A 22,723-nucleotide genomic window follows, 5' to 3' on the forward strand; every position below is an offset into this window, starting at 1 on the left:
GTGGGCAGAGAGGGGACGAGGCAAGGGGGGCAGAAGGAAGGAGGGCCCACTTCTCCCCTCCCCCTAGTTCCTGTGTGCGTGCGGCCGTGTGTCCACATGTGTGTACATGAACACTGTGTGCCAGTGTGTGTGCGTGGATGTGGGTACGTGCGTACGTGTGCGCTGATCTCCCCCGGGCCCCTGCGACGCGAGCTTAGATACCAAGAGTGGCAGATCTGCTCCGTGGGCACAGACGTTCCAGGTGGGTAGTGAATGTCCCCGATGTAGCAACCACATTGGTCCCGTGTGACACACTTCTTCAGGTCCTCGTTGTAGATGGGACTTTCCTTAGGGCACCGGGGGTAGCAGCCTGGTGGGCACAGGGCACTGGGCTTGGACCGGCACAGAGGACCCCACATCCACCAGACCCTACCCATCCTCCTCACCCTGGCAGGTCCTCTTCTCCAGATGTCCTCTGGGAAGGCAGGGGCCTGGACACCCCCCCTTCCTGGGGCCCTGACACTGCCATGTGGCCAAAGGGACAGCCAGGCCCCGGCCAGCCTCCTGGGGGGCACGCCCACCGCTCCCTCCCCAGATCTCTCTCTCTCGCGTGCTCTCAGCTCACAGACGCTGCAGAGGCCTCCCGAGCCCCCACCTCGCCCTCTTCTGCTCTTTCCCCACAGCAGCTTCGCTCCTGACCTCACATGGTCTCCCGACCTTACGTGGCGTGTCACGCTGCCCCTTTTCTGCCTCTCTCCTCTAGGGCGGGGGCTCGGCTCAGGCTCCCAGCCCACTGTCTGATGAACGAACTGCAGCGCAACGAGCCTGGCCCACCCTGGAGCGCAGGGTCCCGGGTCCCACAGGGCCCCTCACCCTCCAGGTAGGACACGGAGATGTTGGAGTGGATGCCGCTGACCGTCCTGCACGTCTCGAAGCTGCGGTTCCCGCAGGGCTCGTAATGCCACCGGCACTCGTCCGGGGGGTTGTAGTAGTCACAGAATATGGCTGGGGGCGGGGGGGGGCGGTCAGGCTCGGGGAGGGCCGGGGGCGGGGGGAGGGGGGGGTCAGGCTCGGGGAGGGCCGGGGGCGGGGGGGAGGGGGGGTCAGGCTCGGGGAGGGCCGGGGGCGGGGGGAGGGGGGGGGTCAGGCTCGGGGAGGGCCGGGGGCGGGGGGGAGGGGGGGTCAGGCTCGGGGAGGGCCGAGGCCGGTCGGGGCAGGCCGGGCGGGGACCACAAGCACCCCACCCCCCGGTGCAGCAGCCTGCAACCCGCCACACTGGCACCCCAGGCCCAGGACCGGCGGGCACTCACGGCACAGGTCGGGCCTCCTCCAGAACACGCAGGCCCCCTCCTTGGTGCACTCCTGGGCGTAGGCGGCCACGGCAGAGCACAAGCACTCACAGTCTCCGCCCGTGTCGCAGGAGCACGTGTCGTGGACGCAGGCCTCGTAGAAGGGCTTGGGGTCCACCTGGGGGAGGAGCCTCCGTGTGCCCGGTGCCCACACCGCCCTCAGGTGGCCAGGCCTCCCCCCGCGGCCCAAGAAGCTCAGGACCCCGAGGCCGACTCTGCCCCCGGGACAGGGTACGGTGACCCAGCCCCAGTCCCCCCAGGGCTCCAGTGGGGCTGGCGGGGGAGGTCCCGCGACGGTTGCCCAACCCTGCCCACCGCCCCACCACCGCCGGGAGCTAAGGGCCATCTGGGCCTTAGGGGGTTGTGTCCTTTCTCCCTCCCTGGAAGGGACAGAGGCTGGTGGTCCCACCAGGGGTCTCAGAGGGAAGGCTGGACCTCTGGTCATGTGTCCAAAGGACACAGAAGATGGAGCTGAAGCCGGAGGACAGACGGCACAAGGTCACGCAGCCGGGAGGCGGCCTCGCCCCGGGCCTGCGCACGCCCCGCCCACCTTGCTGTGGCAGACCCCGAAGACTGGGCCCTTGATGATACTGCACTGCTTCTCGGCCCAGGAGCGGCGGTGCGGCTTCAGGGTGCACGGCTCGGGGATGGTGTTCACGTCCGGACAGGTGGGGGCCGCCTTCCAGCTGTTCCCAAACTCCAGCCCACCCTCCGCCACCATGTGGTCCCGCGTGGTGAAGTCGTTGCTGGATCGCTGGTCAAAGTTCCCACACAGGCCACACACAGTGCCCTGCGGAGACAAGCCGGCCAGGGGCTTCGCCGGGGGCTCGCGGGGTGCGGGGTGGCGGCTGGCGGCTCACGAGCCTGGGAGGCCCAGGTGGACGCACAGGCATGTGCTGGCTGACAGGCCGGGCGGCTGCGCACCTTGTAGGAGGGGGCGAGCTTGATGAAGATGGTGGTCCTCTTGTCCCAGATGACGATGATGCCGACGCTGGCCTCCACCACCAGGTACTGGCCCACTTCCCGCGTGGTGTAGGCCACGTGGCGGCCCGCGTCACGCTGTATCACCATGCGGTGTTTGTCCTCCAGCTTTAGCTCCGTCCGCTGTGCCCAGGGGAGAGGCCCCGTCACTGGCCGGGTCTGAGGGTCCCCAAGGGACCGTGCGTGCCCAGGGGCAGGCAGCACTCACCCCTATGAAGATCTTGATGGCCTTGGAGCAGGTGACGCCCGTGGTGCCACAGGGGACCTTCTCGGTGATGATGCTGAAGGACCCCAGTGAGGAGTTCTGGCCACAGTAGTCCTGGGGGCCCGCGGGCACGTGAGCCAGACTGGCCCGGCCATGAGGGTCCTGGGCACCCCGCCCCAGCTGGGCCTGGTCAAGCCTCAGCCCCTCATCTGTTGAGAGGGGCCTTCAACCCCCAAACACACATGCCCCTGTGCACCCCCCACCCCCGAAACCCACGGGAGGGTCATGGAATGGGAGGGCCAAGGAAGGGCTCCCCTACCACCCCAGACCCCCTCCACTCGGAGCCTCCTAACCGGTCTGGGAGCAGCCCAGGGCCAGCAGGGCAGGGACCACGAAGCAGAGGCAGGCCCTGGCCCTGCCTTCGGCCTCACCTGAACGGCCACGTAGGAGCAGTGTCCGTCGAAGTCATAGTACTTCCCATCGAAGGTGATGTAGTGGCTGTTCCCATAGATGGCACAGGTGCCGTGGCACACGGACTGGGTGCACGCCCAGCGCCCTTTCTGGCAGGTGCTGAGGAGAGCGAGATGGGGGCCTGGAGGGGCTGCAGGGGCCCAGGTCCCCCACCCCTGCTCAGCGTGTACCCCGGCGCTGTGCGGAAAGCCCCCCAGCAGCTCACAGACCACACCTCCAGGCCCTCCTATCCCAGCCCCCACCCAGGCCAGGGCCCTGCAGACCCCAGCCGGCCCCACGGAAGAGACCCCCACGGAGCGCTGGGGGCCGGGGGCCGGGGTGCTCACCAGGTGTTGCAATCCACCCTGATCTTGTCGCCGGGGGAGTACAGATCGTTGTTGTGCACACACGGGCACGCCTCCTCCACCACGCAGCCGCCCCGGCCATCGTCAACCAGCCCCTCGGGGCACACGCAGCCACTGACGCACTCCGTCTGGTACTGGGGGGCGGTTGGAGAGTGGGGTTCGGGGATCAGGTGCCGGGCCCAGGATGGCTGGCCCCTCTTCTGATGCTGCAGACACCCCCTCGTGCTCCGGCCCCCCCACCCTCTGACGCTTGACGTCTCTCCCTGGTCCAGCCTCCGGAGCCCGGCCCTCGGGCTCACCACTGGGCTGGGAGACGGGGGACAGCAGCCTGCCAGGGGCCCCTACACTGGTCCCTGTGCCCTCAGCGGGCTGGGTGGGGACTCACAGGCGGCCACCTCCCCCGAGGAATGGGGAGGGCCAGCGAAGCGCGTGTGTCCAGAGGACCTAGGGCGCAGAGCCTCAGGACCGACCGTACGGGAGCCTGCCTGCACCCCCGCCCACAGCGCCGCCCCCCCCAGCACGCACATAGCCGGCAGCCAGCGTCTGGCAGCTGACGGGCCTGGGGTTCCGGATGGCCAGCGCCGTCAGGTTGTTGCAGTCGACGTGGATCTTCGGGGCCGTACAGCCTGCGGGACCGAAGGGGCCACCTCAGCTCAGGTGAAGTTGGGTGGGGGGCTCGTGCAGGCAGTGGAGGGGGCGGGGGAGCAGGCCGGGGGGCGGGAGGCCGTGCACGGGGCAGCAGCCACTTACGCTGGCCGAGCAGCTTGACCTGCAGGCAGCGCAGCCTCCCGTTCCGGCAAACGCTGCGAGGGAGAGGCGGCGGGTGAATGGGGCCCTTCGGGGGGCAGGCCCAGTGGCTCTGTGGGGCTGCGCAGGGGTGTGGGCCCCCCAGCAGAGCTGGCCCTCCCTCCCCGGCTCCAGGCCACACACCATCGCTCCTCCTGCCTCAGGATGACCTTGCCCGCCTCCAGGTAGAGGCCACTGTGGTAGCAGGAGCACTCGGCCAGGGGCACGCAGTGGCCCTTCTGGTCCAGGAAGGTGTGGTCAGGGCAGCCGCAGCCGTCCACGGGCGCGAAGCCCTTGAGACAGCGGGTGTCAGGCTCGGACAGCGAGCGGCAGGTCTTCTGGCAGGTGGTCAGGTTGTACAGGAAGACTTGCGACCTGGGGCAGGAGTCCACGTCCTTGTCTGCAGAGCGGAGGGGCCGGCCTGAGGGGCGGGAGGACGGCCCCCAACTCCCTTCCCCGAAAGCCAGCCCCGAGCCCCACCTCTGGCCAGGACACCCACCCAGCCAAGGGGCCAACGAGGGCAGTCACTCCGGGACCACCCTGGCCACACAGGTGCCCCAGCCCCACGCACCTCCCCTTCTGGGCTAACGTATCGTGGCCACAGTTCCAGGCCCCTCCCTGCAAGCAGAGTGGCCCAGCGCTGGTTTCCTGCTGCTTCCTGGCCGAGGAAGCTGGGAACAACGTCGCCCCCCTGCACCCTCGACCCTCGGCGGCCACGGTGAGCTGCCACCTGGGACAGCAGTGACTGGAAGGCCGGCCCAAGCCCAGGACACCTGACACTCACTGCAGACGCGCTCCCGCCAGCCCCACAGCATGACGCCCTTGACGGCGCAGGCGCGGGCGTAGGAGGACAGGGCCGCGCACATGCAGTTCTCCGTGCTCTGGCAGTTGCACGTGTCGTATTTGCACCTCTGTGGGGACAAACAGGGCAGTGAGCGAGGAGAGCTGGCTGGGGGACATCACGCCCATGTGAGCACTCAGACACGCAGCACTTACGCACGTGCACACACCCACCCTTGCACTGGGTGTGTGCACAGACACCCAGCTATACACATGTGCTGTGCTCACACACCCAGCTATACACATGTGCTGTGCTCACACACCCGGCTATACACATGTGCTGTGCTCACACACCCAGCTATACACATGTGCTCTGCACGCACACGCAGCGGTTTCCCACAGGAGCCTCGCAGGCAGCGGGGAGGGGAGTGCCCGGGTGGCCCACCCACCTTGTAGTACTCGGCTGGGTCCACGGCGGAGTGGCACTTGCCGAACGGGGTCTCCGCCTTCTTCAGCAGGGAGCACCAGTGCTCAGCGTAGTTGGCTGGAGAGGATTCAGCCCCTCAGTGGGGACGGCCCCCCCAGCAAGTCCCCCAGGTCAGGCAGCCCAGCCGCCCAGGCTGGAGCAGACACTGGCCCCTCGGTGGACCGAACCCAGGCCCCTCCCTTCAGGGCAGGTCAGCACAGGACGGTGCCCCTTTGTAAGGCAAGGGCTCCCACCCCTCTCCTCTCTCCACTTCGTGGACGTGGCAGGTGACCTGGCAGGTGTTAGGGTGTCCGGTCAAGGCGCCAGGCCAGCCCCCGGACGAGGGCCACCAGCCAGCGATTAGTAGCCCCAGCCCCTCTGCCATGTCACTGGGCAGGCTGCCACCGTGGGCCACCATAAACCAGCCGCAAGGCAGACGGCAGCGGGTGGACGGCTGGCTCTGTTGTCTCCGCGCCACCCCCACCCGCCACGTGGGCCCCACCGGGAGCCCCGTCTGCGCAGGGCCGGCTCCGCAGCGGCCGAGCCTCACCGCTCTCGATGTTCAGGGAGCAGGGGTCATCCAGCCAGTCCAGCTTGTCGTGGCAGCTCGACTGCGCCTTCCAGGTGTTGGCGAAGCCGGCGCCCGTGGCCTCCACCAGCCCACCTGCCGTCTTGAAGTCGTCACCTTCGAGGCCGTTGTAGTTCCCGCAGAGGCCTGAGGGGCCAGGACAGGGTTGGGAAGGGTCGGGGGTCAGAGTGCGCAGGCCCAAGGGTGGCCTGCGTGGGGGGGAGCCGGCCGGGGCCACTCACCCTGCACCAGCCCCTGGGCGGCATGGTCCAGCATCACGAAGAGCTGCATGACCGGCACCAGCTGGACCTGCAGCCTGAGGCCGAAGGCGGTGGTCACGACGAGGTGGTGGGAGGACGGTTGAAAGATGGAGAAGCTCGCTGCAAGGGAAGGCAAGGCAGGGGCGGTGAGGGGCCGTGGAGGGCTCGGGGGAGGGCTGCCCTCCTTCCCCGTCGCCCTCCCCCCGTCGCCCTCCCCCCTCCTCCCCCCGCCCCACCCCCTCTCCCATCTCCCTCCCCCCTCCTCCCCCCGCCCCACCCCCTCCCCGGCATGGGCGCCTTGGAGCAGGACTCACCCGTCACGTGGGGCAGGTTCACCTGCAGCTCATTCAGCAGGACGGTGCCGTCCAACTTGAAGGCCACCACCTGTGGGCAAGGCCGAGTGTACCCGGGGGCTGAGAAGGGCCTTGGGGGCCCCGGGGGTGCTGGGAGGGCAGGGGGCAGGGGCACCCACGTTCTTCTTGTTGTCAGCCAGCAGCACCACCGTCTTCAGGCAGGTCTGCTTGTCGGTGGAGCCGCAGGGGGTCAGCTCGCCCAGGATGGCATAGGAGTCGTTGTGGGCGCCCTGCGGGGAGGGCAGGGGGCGTTGCAGCCACACGGCGGGTGGGCCGGGGGTCCGGCTCCACCCACATGCCCACCCGGGTGCCGGCCACCTTGGTCAGCACGTAGTAGCAGTCCCCGTGGAACGTGTACTTCCTCCCGTCGAAGGTGGTGATGTGGGCGCCGCCCTCCAGGGCACAGGTCCTGGGGCACTGCAGGTCCTGGCACACCCAGCGACTGGCGTTGCAGACACTGTCGGGCAACAGGGCCAGGGTCAGGCTCGACCGCCACCCCAGCCCACTGGGACCCCCAGCCCCCCTGGACCCCAGCCCGTCGGGACCCCCAGCCCCGGGACCCACCACTGCTCGCAGTTGTTGGTGATCTGTTGGCCAGGCGCGTACAGGTGTCCGTGCAGCTTGCAGTGACACTGGTTCACGGGGATGCAGCCGCCACCCTTGATGTCATCGTACACCGTGCCTGGGACAGCGCGGGACATGTTCCATTCAGCCGGCCCCAAACAGTGCCAGAGTCCCCCCCGGCGGGGCTGCCGTTCCCAGGGCCACAGCCAGGGGCCGGCCTCCCTGGAGGGGCGCTGCCAGCCAGGCCTCCCACCCACAGACACCTATGGTCCTTTGGGGGACAACGGTGGTCCCCGCACTGTATCTGAGGGACCTGCTTCCAGGCTCGGAGCCACGGGCCAGGCAGGAGGAGGTCTGTCCGCGGGGCGATGAGCAGGAAGGTGACACTACGGTGTGTATGCTGGGGCGTCTTCAGCACTTGTGTTCCTCCTACCTGGACCTTGTCCCCTGATTTCCCTGCAGGGCCCGAGCTGTCGCCGTCCCGCAGCACGGCTGCAAGCCGAGGCGCAGGCAGCGAGGCGGCCGTCCCCCCAGGCGCGGGCGGCGGGCGGCGCCTCAGGGCAGCGGCCCCCGCTCTGGCCGCCTGCCTGCGTCCTCAGCGCTCACCTTCTGGGCAGAAACAGCCGTCCATGCGATGCTCCTCGCACAGGCTGCTGACCTCCAGGTGTGAGCAGGTGTCCATGCAGGGCGAGCCGCTCTCCAGGTAAACCATGTTCGCGGGGCAGCTCTTAGCTGGACAGGCACAGGCAGGCCCCTGAGCCGAGGAGCAGAGCGCGGCGGGCGCCACGAGGGGTCCGTGCCGGCCTCGCGCCCCGGCTGCGGTGGGCGCGGCCTGGCTCCCAGCCCAGGGCGCAAAGGGCATTGCACTCCCCGTGGGTCAGCCCCCGCGTGCCCCCGGCTCCCGGCCGCGTGGCACTTACGGCAGAGCGAGGCGGTCCTCCAGTTCCGCGGCCTGCCCCCGGCGTGGGAACACTGGCGGGAGAACTCGGCGATGGTGCTGCAGACGCAGGAGGTGCCACGCGGGCACTGGCAGCGGTCCTGCATGCAGGCCTGCACGTACAGCTCCAGCGGCACCAGGTCCCGGCAGTCCTCGAAGGCCGCGTCCGTCAGCAGCCTCTCGCACTCGGCGCGCTGGCGGGCAACAGGCGGGGCTGCTCACGGCCTCCTCCCCTCCACCCCCCAGGGCGGGGGCGGGGTCCCGGCGGAGGCCAGCGGGCACAGCTCTGGGGGGAGGTGCGGGCTCTGCTCCCACAGCCCCCTCCCCCCCGATGGCCAGCGACTCACGTGCTCAGAGCAGGACGGGGGGGTCGGCACCTCCTGGGGGCCATCGCACACCTCCTCGGGCTTGTCGATCTTCTGCATGTTCCCAAACTCGATGGGACTGAAGCGCACGCCTGGGGGCCACAGCCGTTCAGCGGGGCCGGGCGGGGAGCCTGCCCACGGCCCACCCACCAAGGCCCGACGAGGCCCTCACCATCGGAGAGGAACTCAGAGTAGGTCTGCAGACCGTTGTAGTCACCGCAGAGGCCACACGTGTGGTTCCGGAACACACTGTCCAGCTCCAGCTGTCCGGGGAAGGGGGACAAGCGAGCAGGCCGTGGGGCGGCAGGACCGCGAGGCCCCGGGGCAGCCAGGCCAGCCTCAGAACCCTGCCTGCACGGGTGTCAGCCGTGGTGGGAGAGCTGGGCTGAGCGGGGGGGAGGGGGGCGGGGGGGAGCCCTGGCCGCGCTGAGGACCAGGAGGGCCAGCCCACCACCCCGGGCCAGGGGGTCCACTCTCAGGGTGGACCGCCTGACCCCCGCTCTGCCACCAGCCTCTCCGCCCGCCCAAAGGCCACACAGCGCCCCAGCCCACCCGGACCCCCTCTTGGCCCCCCTGGGGTCCCCGAGGCCCGTGACACACCATGACCGAGTCCTCCCGGTTCCACATGAGCGTGAGGCCAGCACGGGAATAGACCTTGGTGTAGGCATCACTCTTCTCGATGAGCAGCCCCGAGCTGTAGTGCGGGCTGCTGACCCTGGGGGATGGGCACCGGGGTCACACTGGCCCACACAGCACCCACGTGGCAGAGGGGCTGAGGCTGTGGGCATGGGTGGGGTGGCCAGCTCCCGTCCGGGAGCCAGAAGCAGCGTGGCCTCCCTCTGGGGGCGCTCGAGCCCCGGCCAACCCCTGTCCATGTGCCTGGCTAGGTCCTCTGGGCCGAGCCACACCCACCTGCCCAACGCCCTCTCCACACCCCCTCCCTGGGCTCCGTTCTGGGCAGCGCCCCCAGGGAGCCCGTAAAAGCCCTGGGAGGCGGGAGGACCGGGCTGGAGAAGCCCCACCCGCCCCATCGCCCAGGGCAGGCACTGTGCCCACCCCACACTGCCTCTGTGGGCCCTGTGCACACCCCCTACTCTGAGCCTGGGCTTCAGGGAATCAAAATCCCCTGCAGCAGGGGAAGGGCAAACCCTGCAGGTGGGGACCCCCCTGCACCCCACCCCCCCCGCCCGGGGCAGGAATGAGCTCAGAGCCCCATTGTTCCTGAGACAATGCGGGACAACGTGGGGGGAGGAGGAACAGGCCTCCCGTGGGCTCCTGTAACCCTAGCCTGGGCTGCCAGCAGAGGGGCTGGAGGAGACTCACTAGTTTAATAAAGCCCCCTCCCCAATACTCTCCTTCTTAGCCGGCGGGGGGTGGGGGGGAGTGGGGGAAGGGAGGGCAAGGGGGGGTCACCAGCCGGGTCGCACTTGCTCACAGGACGTGGGAAGGGACACTGCCTGCCCACTCACATGGCACCGTTCACCACAGTGAGCTGGCTGGTGAGGTAGATGGTGTCATCCTTGATGGTCAGCAGGATGTACTCGACCTGGGGGTGGCCCCCACTGCGGCCGGGGCCCCGTTTCAGGTGCACAGCGAACTCCTGGTAGGCGTCCCGGCAGTCAGAGGCGAAGTTGTAGTCGCACAGCCCGGGGAAGCGGAAGATGTCTCCGTCGAAGGTCTTGTAGTGGGAGTCGCCCCACGTGCTGCAGACGCTGTGGCCGTGGTTCCGGGTCCTGCCTTCTGGGGCGCAGCGGGCGGGCGCGTGAGCAGCCCACGTCGCCAGGAAGCCTCTCCGCCCGAGGCTGCGGCCTGGCAGCGGCCCTCTGAGGACCCCCCAGAGGCGCCCCGTGGCAGCTCAGAGCCCGTCGGGGTCTCGGCCCAGGCCCCAGGGAGGGTCGTCCTGCGGGGGGCCTCTGCTGGGCATTGGCCACCCCACCCACGCAGTCTCAGCCCCCTGAAAGGGCGTCTCCAGCTGCCGCGCCCTCCCACCCTGACCCTGCGGGCGATGCGGCCGTGTGCTGAGCGGGGAGCAGGGCCAGAGGGGCTGTCGGGTTCCCTGGCGCCTTGTCAGCCTGGCCCGGCTCCCCACCCCAGTCTCCACCACACTCCGTCCATCGACGCCCCAGCCAGCACCCCACCCCCGCTCCAGCCGCCCCTCGTCCAGCAGAAGAGCTGTGCCAGACCCCTCAGAGGTAGCCTGCATCATGTTCATCCATATGGGGCCAGCTCCCCCTCCCCCCAGCCCCGCCACCGCCCTGTCCCCAAATGCCCTGCTGGGACAGAGATGTCCCCATCCTACGTCTGCATGGTCTTCTCTGGCTGAAGCCACCCCTTGAGCAGACACCCAAACAGCTGGCTCTGCTGAAGGGCCCAGCTTGGTCTTGACCCCCAGTCCCGGTATCAGGATCCCTGATACCGGGACTGGGGGCCTCCCCTGGCCTGGCCCCTCCTGGCAGGCCCCTGCCTCCCCCAGGCCCACGGACAGCCACCCAGACCGGTGCGTCCACCTGGGACCGTCCCCTGGATACACACTCTGGCCAGGCGATCACCTTCAGAAGCATGGTGGGAACCCAAGTCCCCCCTTCCTTCCTTCCTTCCTTCCTTCCTTCCTTCCTCCCTTCCTCCCTTCCTTCCTTCCTCCTTCCCCTCCTTCCTTCCTTCCATCCCTCCACCCAAAGTCAGCAGCGGTGGGGCTGCAGGAGGCCCGGCCCAGGCCGTCCACCCAGAAGCCCGGGCCGAGGGAGACACCTCAACCCCAGGCAGGACCATGTGCCCTGGGCCGCCCAGCCTTCCTGCCCGCACCCTCTCACCTCTCCGGAGCTCTGAGCCCCCGGCCCAGGTCAGAGTCAGGCAGAAGGCCACCAGGCGGGCTAGTGGCAGCCCCATGGTGGCCAGAAGTGTGGTGTGGGAGAGTGACCGGGTCAGGGGTCTGGGCCTTATATGGCCCCGTGGAGCCGTCAGAGGGTGGGGAGGGCTGGGGAGGGGCGAGGGGTGGGTGGGGCACCTGCCAGGTTGTCAGGAAAGCAGCTGCGGGGGCTCCGAGGGCCCTTGTGGGGAAATATTGATTCAGGTTATCTGAGGTTTATTTTTTATTGCTCCCGGGGTAGAGCTGGCTCTGCCCAGGATGCGGCAGCCCCAATTACCCGATTCCAACACACACCCAAGGCGGACCTCCGTCCCTCCCAGCCACTAGCGGGACCAGGCCCGGGGCAGGGAGGACCTGGTCCCCTGTTCTTTTTATGTGGAAGCTAATTTTTTTTTTTGGCTGCGGTGGGTCTTCGTTGCTACATGCGGGCTTTCTCTAGTTGCAGCGAGCGGGGGCTACTCTTGGTTGCGGTGCACAGGTTTCTCATTGCGGTGGCCTCTCTTGTTGCGGAGCACAGGCTCTAGGCATGCAGGCTTCAGTAGTTGTGGCCCATGAGCTCTAGAGCACAGGCTCAGTAGTTGTGGCGCACGGGCTCAGTTGCTCCGCGGCATGTGGGATATTCCCGGACCAGGGCTTGAACCCGTGTCCCCTGCGTTGGCAGGCGGACTCTCAACCACTGCGCCACCAGGGACGTCCGGAAGCATGTCCTGGCAGCCAGCAGGCTCCCCAAGGCCCCCACCCCACCCATCCAGCATCTCTGGCACGGCGAATGTCAAATGGGGTGCCTCCCAAGGGGCCCCGACGGACCACTGCCCGGTGTGGGCTCCCACTCTGGGGGCCTGTCGGAGACCTCCTGGACCTCAGCCTCCCCAACCAGAAGCCTGAGCTCCGGGTCAGGGTAAGGGGGCCCCTGCCCTCCCTGAACCCCGCTGCCGAGGCAGGGAGGGCATGGGCTCCTGTGGGGTCCAGGGGGCGCCCCATTTCGGCACCGATTCCTTCCCGTAGCTTGTTGAGCTTGGTCAGGGGCCCCTGGCTCCGGCGCACCCTCTAATCCCCTCCTTTCCCAGGCCAAGCCAGCCTCTGTAATTACATGTAATTGGAACTTGGGGAGCCCAGCCAGGGGATGCTTTAACAGAATCACATCCTCTGGGACACAGGGCATCTGGCTCGAGGCTGAGAGTGGCCATCCCCAAGGGGAATGGGGCCGGGGCCGGACATGGACACGGCCTGGCAGGACATGGCACGGCTACAGGCCCGGCCCTGCAGCCTCCCCAGGATGGTGGGGAGAACCAGGGCAGAGGGCAGGGCGGCCACGCAGGTGCTCCTGGGCCGGGCCTCTGGTGGGAAGAGGGTCCTGCCCCAGAGAGGAGCTATGGCCTCCAGGGCATCTCACACCGTCCAAGTGAGCCCGAGCATGTCTGGAAATGCCTTGAGGACGTGGCATTTGAGCTGCGCTGGCCCCAAACCTTAGCAACCTCTGGGTGGGCACCCATGTCACTGGTGGGTAAATCGAGGTCGGGGCCTCCCCTCCCTGCATTCCTCCATTCTGAAAACAAACGTGCATCTTGAATTCGGCTTTTGACTTTGGCCAGCACAATTGTGGACAACAGCTCAGATGGTCAGGGGGGGCCTCGGTCTCCAACCTCGGGGTCCCCAAGTTTCAGGGGCGAGTGGGAGAGGTTTATCTCAGCTGTTACTCTGGACGAGGGGGCTACCCAGTGGTGGGGGCCGTGGGACCCTGAGCCCTGCTTCCCTGAGTCCGGCGCCCCCGCAGAGGCAGTGACCAGAAGCCGGGGCCTTGGCCTGGCACCTCCCGGGGGCCCTTCCTCTGCAGACAGGCCCTCCACACCACAGCAACAGCACCCAGGGCCACGAGCTCTGCTCACAGCACCTGACGATCCCCAGGGTCCCCGCAGAGCCAAGACATCAAAGGACGGGTACCCCCAGGGTCAGAGAGGGTGACTGGGAGCCATGGTCCCCAGGCCTAACCCTCCTGGGGGCCTGAGGTAAAGCCCCTCGTCCTGTCCTGCTGTGCTGCCAGCCCCGGGCCCAGGGGCCCAGGGACCCAGGCACGTGGGGGACAGCGTTTGGCTCGAACCGGGAGGATCAGGGATGAGGAAACCAGAGCAGCTGGACCGGCAGGCCCTTTGTGCCACTTCCCCGTGGGGCTTGCGTGGGCTGGCACCGAGCCCTGGCGAAACCCAAGGACAGGGCCCCCTCCGCGGCCCCCAGGGGCAGTGATTTTCCATGCCAGGCTCCCGCTGCCCTGGTGGGAATCAGAGATGCCTGGCCGGCCAGAGACAGGACACGCAGCACAGCCCCAAGTCTGAGAAGGTGGGGTCCTCCCTGGGGTCTGAGAAGGTAGGGTCCCCCTTGGTCTGAGAAGGTGGGGTTGGGTCCCCCCTGGATCTGAGAAGGTGGGGTCCTGGGTCTGAGAAGGTGGGGTCGGGTCCTCCCTGGGTCTGAGAAGGCCGGCCCCATGGACCCTCTGGGTGGGGAAGCAGGTGTCCCAAGGCCCACACCCCTCTTGGCACAGACGCAGGTTCTCGGGTGGGACCCATGAGCAGTGCCATCAGGCGTGCGGACTGGGGTGGGCGCGGAGAGGGCAGGAGGGACGGAGCTGGCGGGAGGAGGTGGAGAGGGCTTGGTTCCCCCATGGGACCTCTGGTCAGTCTCCCGGCCGCTGGGCAAACTCAATCATGGCGGGTCCCTAGCAGGTAAGTCCCTGGAAAGTACCTGAATAGGACACCTGGGTGCTTAGACACGTCCATCCATCCGTCACTTTAACTCTTGTGGATGCAGGAAGAGGCCCCTCGGCCTGTGACGCTCCACTCAGTATGCTGGAGCCCCGTTCCCGCCCTACTGGGACCCCCACCCCTCGCTGAGGCAGAGTTGAGGAAACTGCCCAGGGTCCCTCTGTGACAAGGCTGTGACGCCCAAAGGCCACCAGGACACTACTCTGGCCAGCCACAGCCGGGGGCTGCTGAGGGGGCTGACTGCCTGCCCACCAGTCAGGTGGACCCGCCCGGGGCACAGACCCGCCCCGACACACACACGCACGCCGACCTGGGCAGCCCCGGGCCTCCCCCCGCCAGGCCCCACACCCAGCAGTGTTTATCCCAACAGCACACTGTTCCCAGGACTACAGTCTCTGGAATCACAGTCTTGACCACAGGGAGGAGGCCACAGAGACATCACGAAACGCAGCCTAAAACAACTGTCCACTGCGGTCTGTCCACAAACCCTGCCTCATCAGGAAGTGGAAGGGTGGGGAATGGGGGCAGGGGTGGGGGGGGAGGGCGACTCATCAGGGAGTGGGAGGGAGGAGGGGCGGAGGGGGTCTATAAAAGAACAAGGATCTATATGTGTAGACCCTTCTCAGACCCTGGGCCCAACCCCGGGCCCTCGGCTCCGGTGGTCCGGCCACGGTGGGCAGATGGAGGGTGTGCCCAGGGAAGCCGTGGCTTCCTAGCCCTCTGGACACCCAAGGGAGCCCACAGCCCCAGCCAGCCACCGGACAGAGTCCCCGGTGGGTAAGCGTCTGAGGACTCGGAGGCAGGCAAACAAAATACCAGCCATGCCCACCCCCTCCCCATGTGCTCCCCGAGACATTGGAAAGGGTAACTCAGACCTGGCCAGCACCCTCAGAGGATCTGAAAGACCTGGGGGTGTGCAGGCCCAGGCCTCACACCACCTCCCCTGGCCTGCAAGGGTTTACAATAGGACACTACCTATCTGCCCCCGCCACGCTTGAAGAGTAGGCGGGTTAACACACAAAGGTGTTTGTTCCCATGCAAGTGGGGCAGGGCCAGGTCAGCGGGCTCTGCTCCTCCACCCACGGCACGGGCCCGGCCTCCCTGGGGGTAAAGGGCCGCTGCACCTCAGGAGACCAGTCACCTCCCAGCAGTCATCCCCGCCTCGAGACCTGGCCCTTACACTGACCATTGGCCTCACCACCCTGGCTGCGCTGCGTGACCACTGCTGGCCTGCAGGCTGTGAGCACCTTGAGGGCAGCAGCCTGCGTGGGCGAGCGTCACAGTAGACACTCAGTGGCTTTGCTTCCGGGTGGGTAGGTGGGTGGATCAGGAATCTCTGATTCCCTTACCATTAAAGTCCTCCACAACCTTGGGAGGCAGGCGCTCACACTGCTTCATTCTAGAGACAAGGAAACCAACGATCGGAGAAGGTGAAAGAGCCCCCCGAGCTCGCCCAGCCAGAGGTCACTCACAGTGGTCCTCTCCGCCCCCAGCCCACACTGTCCACCACTTGGCAATTGTGTGGCCATTTTTCAAGAAGGTTGACTGTTGCTCTTTGCGGAAACCAGTATGAGTAACAGAAAATCCGGTTCCTGGGTGGTGTCATAGCCCCAGGGGAGAAATCTGCTTCTCCTGCCTTCCTGGAGTGGTGCCCCAAGAACAGAGCACCACCACCCCCCCGCTTTTCCTGCACCCCCCACCAGTGAAGCTGATTCATCCATTTGCAATACAGTTAGATGGCTTTGTCACATTTCTGCACGCCATCCTGGGATCCCCCAACCTCCTAATTAGCTCTTGTATTTTGCATGCATTAAGGTTCACTATTTGTGCTGCAATGTTCTATGGGTTTTGACAAATACATAGTGTCATGCACCCCCATTATGTATCAAATCTCCCTTCACCTCCTAAACCCTCCCCACCAAAACCCCTGCAAGCACTGATCTTTTTCACCATCGCTATAGTTTTAGCTTGAATATATTTTTATGATTAATTTTAGATCTCTAACCGCTAAAATAACTCTAGAACGTCATGCAGCCATTATAAATTATGGCTATGATTTTCTGTTACAAGAAGGAAAACACTTAGGATTCACTGGTCTGGAAAACTCAGGACAAGTTTTATCTAACAGAACCAATCTGAAATATTTTTTCGAAGTTTTACGGAGGTGAAATTGATATACAATAAAGTGTTGATTTGATCAGTTTTGACATAAATACACACCTGAAGCCATCGCCACCATCAGGACGGTCAATGTATGTACACCAGTCGCCCAGGAAATCTCATACCCCTTCCCCACGAACTGCTTCCTGGCCCCAAGGGTTAGCTTGCATCTTCTAGAATTTTATGTAAATAGATCCATACACAGGTACTGTTTTTTGGTTTTGGCTTCTTTCACTCAGCATAATTTTTTTTTTCCAAAAAAAGGTGACTTTTATTTTGGAGAGGTTATAGAAACAGACAATCACCCTTAGGAAAGCACCACTTCCAAATCAGTGGAGCAAAAGCCTTTGAAACCCTGGCCTATTTTCCGGATATATCCATATCTTTTGACTATTATAAATTCTGAGGTCTCTTCTGTACTTTTGTCTAAACTTTGAATTATTTTCCCTCTTATTTCCATTCATTGGGTCAGCCCGTATTCCTCACACACGTTGGTGGGGAAGAGAAAACTTACTTTGTGGGGATCTGCTTTCTGAACATGGGTGGTCAGTTTCTTAGGGGATCATCGACTGTTTTTTTTTTTCCCCCTATTTTTTGGCCACGCTGCATGGCTTGCTGGATTTTAGTTGCCCGACCAGGAATCAAACCCGGGCCCCCTGCAGTTGAAGCGCGGAGTCCTAACCACTGGACAGCCAGGGAAGTCCCCATCAACTGGTTTTTATTGTGATTTTCCGGCTTCTGGTCTCTGGCTACTTCCTCTGTTTGCCGTTATTGCCGCCAGCTCTTCACAGAATCAGCATAATTATTTTGAGATGCACCCACAATGTTGCTTGCATGGATGGTTCATTCCTTTTTATTACTGAGTGGCTTTCTTTTGGGTGGAAATTCTTTCTTTTCTTTTGGGTGGAAATTCTGTTCATTTCTTCAGCTGCTGATGGCCTTTGGGCTGTTTCCAGTTTGTGACCATCACAGATCACACTGCCATGAGCGTGTGCACAGGCGTCTTTGCACTGACCTGGGAGCGGAGTGTCTGGACCACACAGCATGTGCGTGTTTCACTTTCTCCAAAACGGCCAGGCTTTTTCCAAAGGGGTTGTGCATCACATCCCCGCAGCGGTGGATGAGACCTCCCTGACCCTGTCCCAGCCACGCCTTTGGTCTTTTCCATTTTGGCTGTTCTAATAGGTGCATGGTGGTATCTCATTCTGGTTCGAATTTGCATTTCTATTCACTAATGAAGTTGAGAACATTTCCGTGTGCTTACCTGCTACCTACCTATCTTCTTTGGTAAACTGTCTGCTCAAATCTTTTGCCAATTATTTATTGGGTTATTTGGGTGGATTTTTTTAACTGAGTTCTAAGAGTGGTTTATCTATTCGAGATACCAGTTCGGTACTAGAGATACTCTTTGCAAATATTATTCTTCCTCTCTGTGGCTTGTTTTGTTCAGTCTCTTAACAGTGCCTTTGGAAGAGTAGAAGGTTTTCATTTTGATGAGGTCCAGTTTATCCATTTACTCTTTTATGGATGGTGCCTTCGGGATGATAGGGTATCGGTAAGAAAGCTTTGCCCAACCCAAGGTCACAAATATTTTCTCCTGCATTTTCCTCTAGAAGTATTATACCTTTAGGTTTTACACAATGCATTTTGAGATTATTTTTGCATATGGTGTGAGGCATGGCCTGAAGTTTCCTTTCCTTTCCCAGTTGTTCCATCTCTTTCTGGACAAGGCTATCCTTGCTTCCCTGTGTTGCTCCTGTATAAAAATTTAGTTTTTTATACATGTGAGTTTATTTCTGGACTCTCTCTTCTGTCACACTGATCTATTTGTCTATCTTTGTGCTAATACCACACTGTTCTGATCACTGTAGCTTTGCAATAATTCTAATATCACCTAAATCTCACCCTCTGATTTTGTTTTTCTTTTCCAGAATTGTGGGTTTGGTTTGGTTTTGTTTTGTTTGGCTATTCTCTGTCCTCCGCATTTCCATCTGAATTTTAGAATCACTTTGTCAATTTCTACGAAGAAAAAGCCTGCTAGTAGTGACTGAGATTGCATTGAATATATAGACCAGTTTGGGAAGAATTAAATCTTAGCAATACTGGGTCCTCCAACCCATGAACAAGGTACAACTCTCCATTTATTTAGATCTTTAATTTCTCTCAGCAATGTTTTATAGTTTTCAATGTACGGGTCTTTCGTTTCTTTTGTCAGATTTTTGTCTAAGTATTTCATGTTTTTTATCATATGGTAAATGGTCTTTTTCTGTCAATCTCTGATTGTTCCTAATATATAAAAATACAGTTGATTTTTGTGGTACCTACAACCTTGATAAACTCACCCACTAATTATAGTAGCTTTTTTGTATAGTTCAGGTTTTCTACATAGAAGATCATGTTACCTGTAACTAAAGGCAGTTTTACTTCTTCCTTTCCAGTCTAGTTCTTTTTTTTTTTCTTTCTCTTCCTGGTTGTACTGGCAATGATTCCCAACACAATGTTGATTAGAATCGATAAGAGCAGGTATCCTAATCTTGTTCCTGATTCCAGGGAAAAGCATTCAGTCTGTATGTATGACTCCAGCTGTAGGCTTTTTGAAGATGCTCTTTATCAGGTTGAGGAAGTTCTCTTCTATTTTCAGTTTGCTGACGGATTTTATCTGGAAGTGGTGTTGAAATCTGTTAAATGCCTTTTTCTGCCATCTATTGAGCTGATCCTATAATTTTTCTTCTTTAGTCTGGTAATATTGTGAATTATAGTGATTCATGAATGTTAAACCCACCCTGTATTCCTGGGAAAAAAAAACTTAGTCATGATTTTCATATGTTGCTGGATTTGATTTGCTAAAATTTTGTTTAGACGTTTTGCATCTATGTTCATGGGGGAGATGCTCTACAGTTTTTTTCCCCCTTGGGGTGTCTTTGTGTGGTTTTGGCATCAGGGTAATACTGGCCTCATAGAAAGAGTTGAGAATATTCCTTCTGAGGCTTCCCTGGTGGTGCAGTGGTTAAGAATCCACCTGCCAATGCAGGGGACACGGGTTTGATCCCTGGTCCAGGAAGATCCCACATGCTGCGGAGCAACCAAGCCCGTGCACCACAACTACTGAGTCTGTGCTCTAGAACACGCGAGCCACAACTACTGAAGTCTATGCGCCCAGAGCCTGTGCTCCACAACAAGAGAGGCCACCGCAATGAGAAGCCCACACACCGCAAGGAAGAGTAGCCCCCGCTCGCCACAACTAGAGAAAGCCCGCATGCAGCAATGAAGACCCAACACAGCCAAAAGTAAGTAAGTAAATAAATAAATAATTTTTTAAAAAAAAATATTTCTTCTTTTTCAGTCTTTCTGGAAGAGTCTGTGCAGATTTGGTATTATTTCTTCCTTAAGTGCTTGATGGAATTCACCACTGAAGCAGTCTGGGTCTGGAGCTTTCTCTGTGGGGAGGCTTTTGGTTTTGTTTTGTTTTCTATTTCTTGAATATATAAGGCTCTTCAGTTATTTCTTCTTCTTGAGTGAATTATGTCTTTCAAGGAATTTGTCCATTTCACCCAAGTTGCTAAATTTATTGGCAGAAAATTGTTCATAATATTCCCTTATTATCCTTTTAATATCTATAGAATCTGTGGTGATGTCACCACTCTCATTCCTAATAATGGTAATTTGTGTCTTCTTTCTTTTTTTTCTATCAGTCTGGCTAGAGGTTTATCTATTTTATTGATCTTCTCAAAGACCCAGCTTTTGGGTTCCTTGCTTTTTTCTCTAGTACTTTGTTTGCTGTTTCATCTTATTAATGATATTCCTTTCTTCCACTTATTTGGATTTAATTTGCTCCTTTTCTTTTCTAATTTCTGAAGGTGGAGTCTGAGGCATTGATATGCGACCTTTCGTTCCTCTTTTCTATCGCAGCTGCTTCGTGCCTGACAGGTCCCCCAAACACTGCCTTCACAGCCTCCCCTCCTCCCTGGGGCTCTGTCTCTAGGGTGCCCATCTGCCCTCCAGTCTCTTTCCTGACTTTGGACCCTGGACTGACCTCGGAAATCCACCCAGTACCACTTACTGTCCCATCAGAAAAATGAAACCACAGAAGGTATTTCAAACAGACGAGATTCAGCACAGAGCTGGTTACGCAAGTGCTGGAGGTTGTGAGGACAAAAGGAGGCCTTGGGGGAGCTGCAAGAAGTAGCTTCCACCCCCAGGGCTGGGGGAGCAGAGAGGAGGGGCCTCCTGGGGCTAGGGCGCCGCTGGTGGTGGGACCGCCCAAGAGCCACCCTCTGGGACGGCAGGGACTCCAAGAGAAGCCAGAAAGGAGACGGGAGTTCCTCCTCTCTCTCCTCTCTCTCCCCTCCCCACCCACCGACGGTGCCTTCCAGGGATCCAGCCGGCCAGGGAGTCCAGAGACACAACTTGCAAAGTCCCAGCCACAGGTATAAATCAGCCATCACCCACAGCACAGCACCTCAAATCCAGCGTGTTCAAACCATAAACACAGGATAGATGATAGATACATAGATATATAGATGACAGATAGATAGGTGATAGATAATAGATAATAATAATCGTTATAATAATAATAGCTAGATAGGTGACAGATAGATGATAGATAGATGATAGATAGATAGATAGATGGATATAGGTAGAAAGGTGATAGGTAATAGATAATAATAGTAATAATAATAAGAGATAGGTGATAGATAGATAACAGACAGACAGATGGGAGATAGATAGATAGACAGATGGGTGATAGATAGGTGATAGATAGATAGATAACAGACAGACAGATGGGAGATAGATAGATAGACAGATGGGTGATAGATGGGTGACAGACGTGTATGCAGTTGGTGTCTTTCTAGTGCTGTCCCCCGAGAGGGCCTGCAAACAGGACACCTCACAAGCAGTGACCACACCCAAAGCCCAGATCTGTGTTCTCAACACCACCCTCCAATAAAAGGAACCAGGGCTCCTTGGAGGAGTAGCCGAGCTTCTGGGCAAGAACATTGAGATGACCTAGAGCAGCATTGTGTGACGTCAGAGAATAAGCGTCCCCCCTAAGCGTCCACCATCAGGAACCAAGGCCTGCTGTCCTGCACCGGGCCTGGATGGATTAAGGGCCGTGAGGCTGGACCCCAGGACAGCCCACAGCCGTTAAAAATCAAGTTCGCAGTGAATATCTAATGTTTGATTTCATTTCCCCGATATACTGTTGGGAGAACGAGGTCATAAAACAGTCTAAGGTGACAGCCAGGGAAAGGGGGGAGCGCCCAGCGGGCCGGGGCATGAGGAGACCCACCAACACCCTTGAAGGCTCACCACACCCAGCAAGGGTGTCGCCAGCCCCGCAGACCCGCCATATTCCTCCAGGACGAAGGTCCCCGTCAGCCCGCCCACCAGCTGCCCCTGGGCCAGGCGGGCGACCCTGGCCCGCAGCCCCTTGGCCGGGCGGTGGGCGCTCCTTGCTGAGGAACCCTGTGGCCTCCAGCTGGTGGGGGTGTCCGTGGGCGGCTAGCAGTCACTCTTGATCCACGCTCACTGCAAGGGAAACACAGGCGCGGGAACCCTTGCCTCCTGGGACCGGGGGCTCAGGGCCCTGAGGCAGGGGCGGGGGAGCCGGGGTGTGGCCCCTCTGTAGGGGCCGGGATGGGACCCCCAGGCCGCTGACTGTTCAGAGAAGTTAATGTTATTTAGTAAAGAGAACTGGGTACAAATTGTCCCCAAGATGTTCAGACACAGAAACGGCTCCAGGAGCTGCACGGAAGAGCTGGGAGGGAGGCCATCAGGGCCAGGACGGCGGTCTGCGCGTCCAGCTCCTGGGCTGATGGAGCAGGGCCGGCGCTCAGAAAGGAGCAGTGTGTCTGGCGTCTCTCCAAACCCCTGCCACGTGGGTGTGGGCAGGGTGACGTCACACCACTCACAGAGACGCCAAGGCCAGGCTCGCCCAAGGCCATTAAACGCCTGCTTCCTGCCCCTCGGGGACCTCCTGACGCAATCACAGCACAGTAAAGATAGGACACCGGAAAGACAGGCAAACGTCAGTCCCCAGGCCCACATCCAGCATCCTGCCCCCCCCGGGCTGGGGGCTGGGGCCCTCCCTGACCGGACAGGGAGGCCTGGGCCTGAATCCCAGCTGCTCTCCAGGCCTTGGTTCTGAGACTCAAGACACACAGACACCTGGGCCCCGGGGGAAGCTCTGCAGGCCCTTCTAGGGGCAGGAGACCCCGGGACACCCTATCCTGGCAGAACCCCTGGGCCTCTGAGCAGACAGGCACCAAGGACAGGGGCTCCCCAGGGAAGAGGAGGCAGCAAGAGAGGGGCGCGGGAGCCCGGGCGGGAGTGTCTGGCAGGTGGCAAAGGGGCCTGGTCTGAGCCCTGGGGCCCGCCAAGGATGGACCTCAAGCTAGAGGCCAGGGCACCACACCCACCAGGCTGCCCATTGTCCAGAAAACAGACAATAACAAGTGCAGACGAGAACATGGAGAAACCAGAACCCCGTGCGCTGTTGGTGGGAATGTAAACTGGTGCAGCTGCTGTGGGAA

General features: G+C 61.1%; 1 protein-coding gene across 1 annotated transcript in view; it reads right to left on the bottom strand.

The window, feature by feature from the left end:
• The window catches only part of MUC2 (mucin 2, oligomeric mucus/gel-forming), a 31,041-nt gene extending 19,747 nt beyond the window's left edge, over positions 1-11,294 (bottom strand). The window contains exons 1-26 of the mRNA XM_059929870.1: positions 11,219-11,294; positions 9,878-10,148; positions 9,009-9,123; positions 8,581-8,671; positions 8,391-8,500; positions 8,027-8,237; positions 7,713-7,838; positions 7,107-7,224; positions 6,861-6,999; positions 6,662-6,772; positions 6,504-6,573; positions 6,172-6,309; positions 5,912-6,076; positions 5,345-5,439; positions 4,900-5,026; positions 4,260-4,515; positions 4,080-4,132; positions 3,855-3,955; positions 3,312-3,463; positions 2,946-3,084; positions 2,518-2,628; positions 2,253-2,432; positions 1,879-2,118; positions 1,290-1,446; positions 853-984; positions 202-349 (exon numbers count right to left, since the gene is read on the bottom strand). Of these exons, the coding sequence (XP_059785853.1) occupies positions 202-349; positions 853-984; positions 1,290-1,446; positions 1,879-2,118; positions 2,253-2,432; positions 2,518-2,628; positions 2,946-3,084; positions 3,312-3,463; positions 3,855-3,955; positions 4,080-4,132; positions 4,260-4,515; positions 4,900-5,026; positions 5,345-5,439; positions 5,912-6,076; positions 6,172-6,309; positions 6,504-6,573; positions 6,662-6,772; positions 6,861-6,999; positions 7,107-7,224; positions 7,713-7,838; positions 8,027-8,237; positions 8,391-8,500; positions 8,581-8,671; positions 9,009-9,123; positions 9,878-10,148; positions 11,219-11,294 (3,632 nt within the window). The remainder of the gene's footprint in view (positions 1-201; positions 350-852; positions 985-1,289; positions 1,447-1,878; positions 2,119-2,252; positions 2,433-2,517; positions 2,629-2,945; positions 3,085-3,311; positions 3,464-3,854; positions 3,956-4,079; positions 4,133-4,259; positions 4,516-4,899; positions 5,027-5,344; positions 5,440-5,911; positions 6,077-6,171; positions 6,310-6,503; positions 6,574-6,661; positions 6,773-6,860; positions 7,000-7,106; positions 7,225-7,712; positions 7,839-8,026; positions 8,238-8,390; positions 8,501-8,580; positions 8,672-9,008; positions 9,124-9,877; positions 10,149-11,218) is intronic.
• Between the last annotated feature and the right edge of the window lie 11,429 nt (positions 11,295-22,723).

The sequence above is a fragment of the Balaenoptera ricei genome, chromosome 8 (assembly GCF_028023285.1).
Source record: "Balaenoptera ricei isolate mBalRic1 chromosome 8, mBalRic1.hap2, whole genome shotgun sequence".
Taxonomy (NCBI): domain Eukaryota; kingdom Metazoa; phylum Chordata; class Mammalia; order Artiodactyla; family Balaenopteridae; genus Balaenoptera; species Balaenoptera ricei.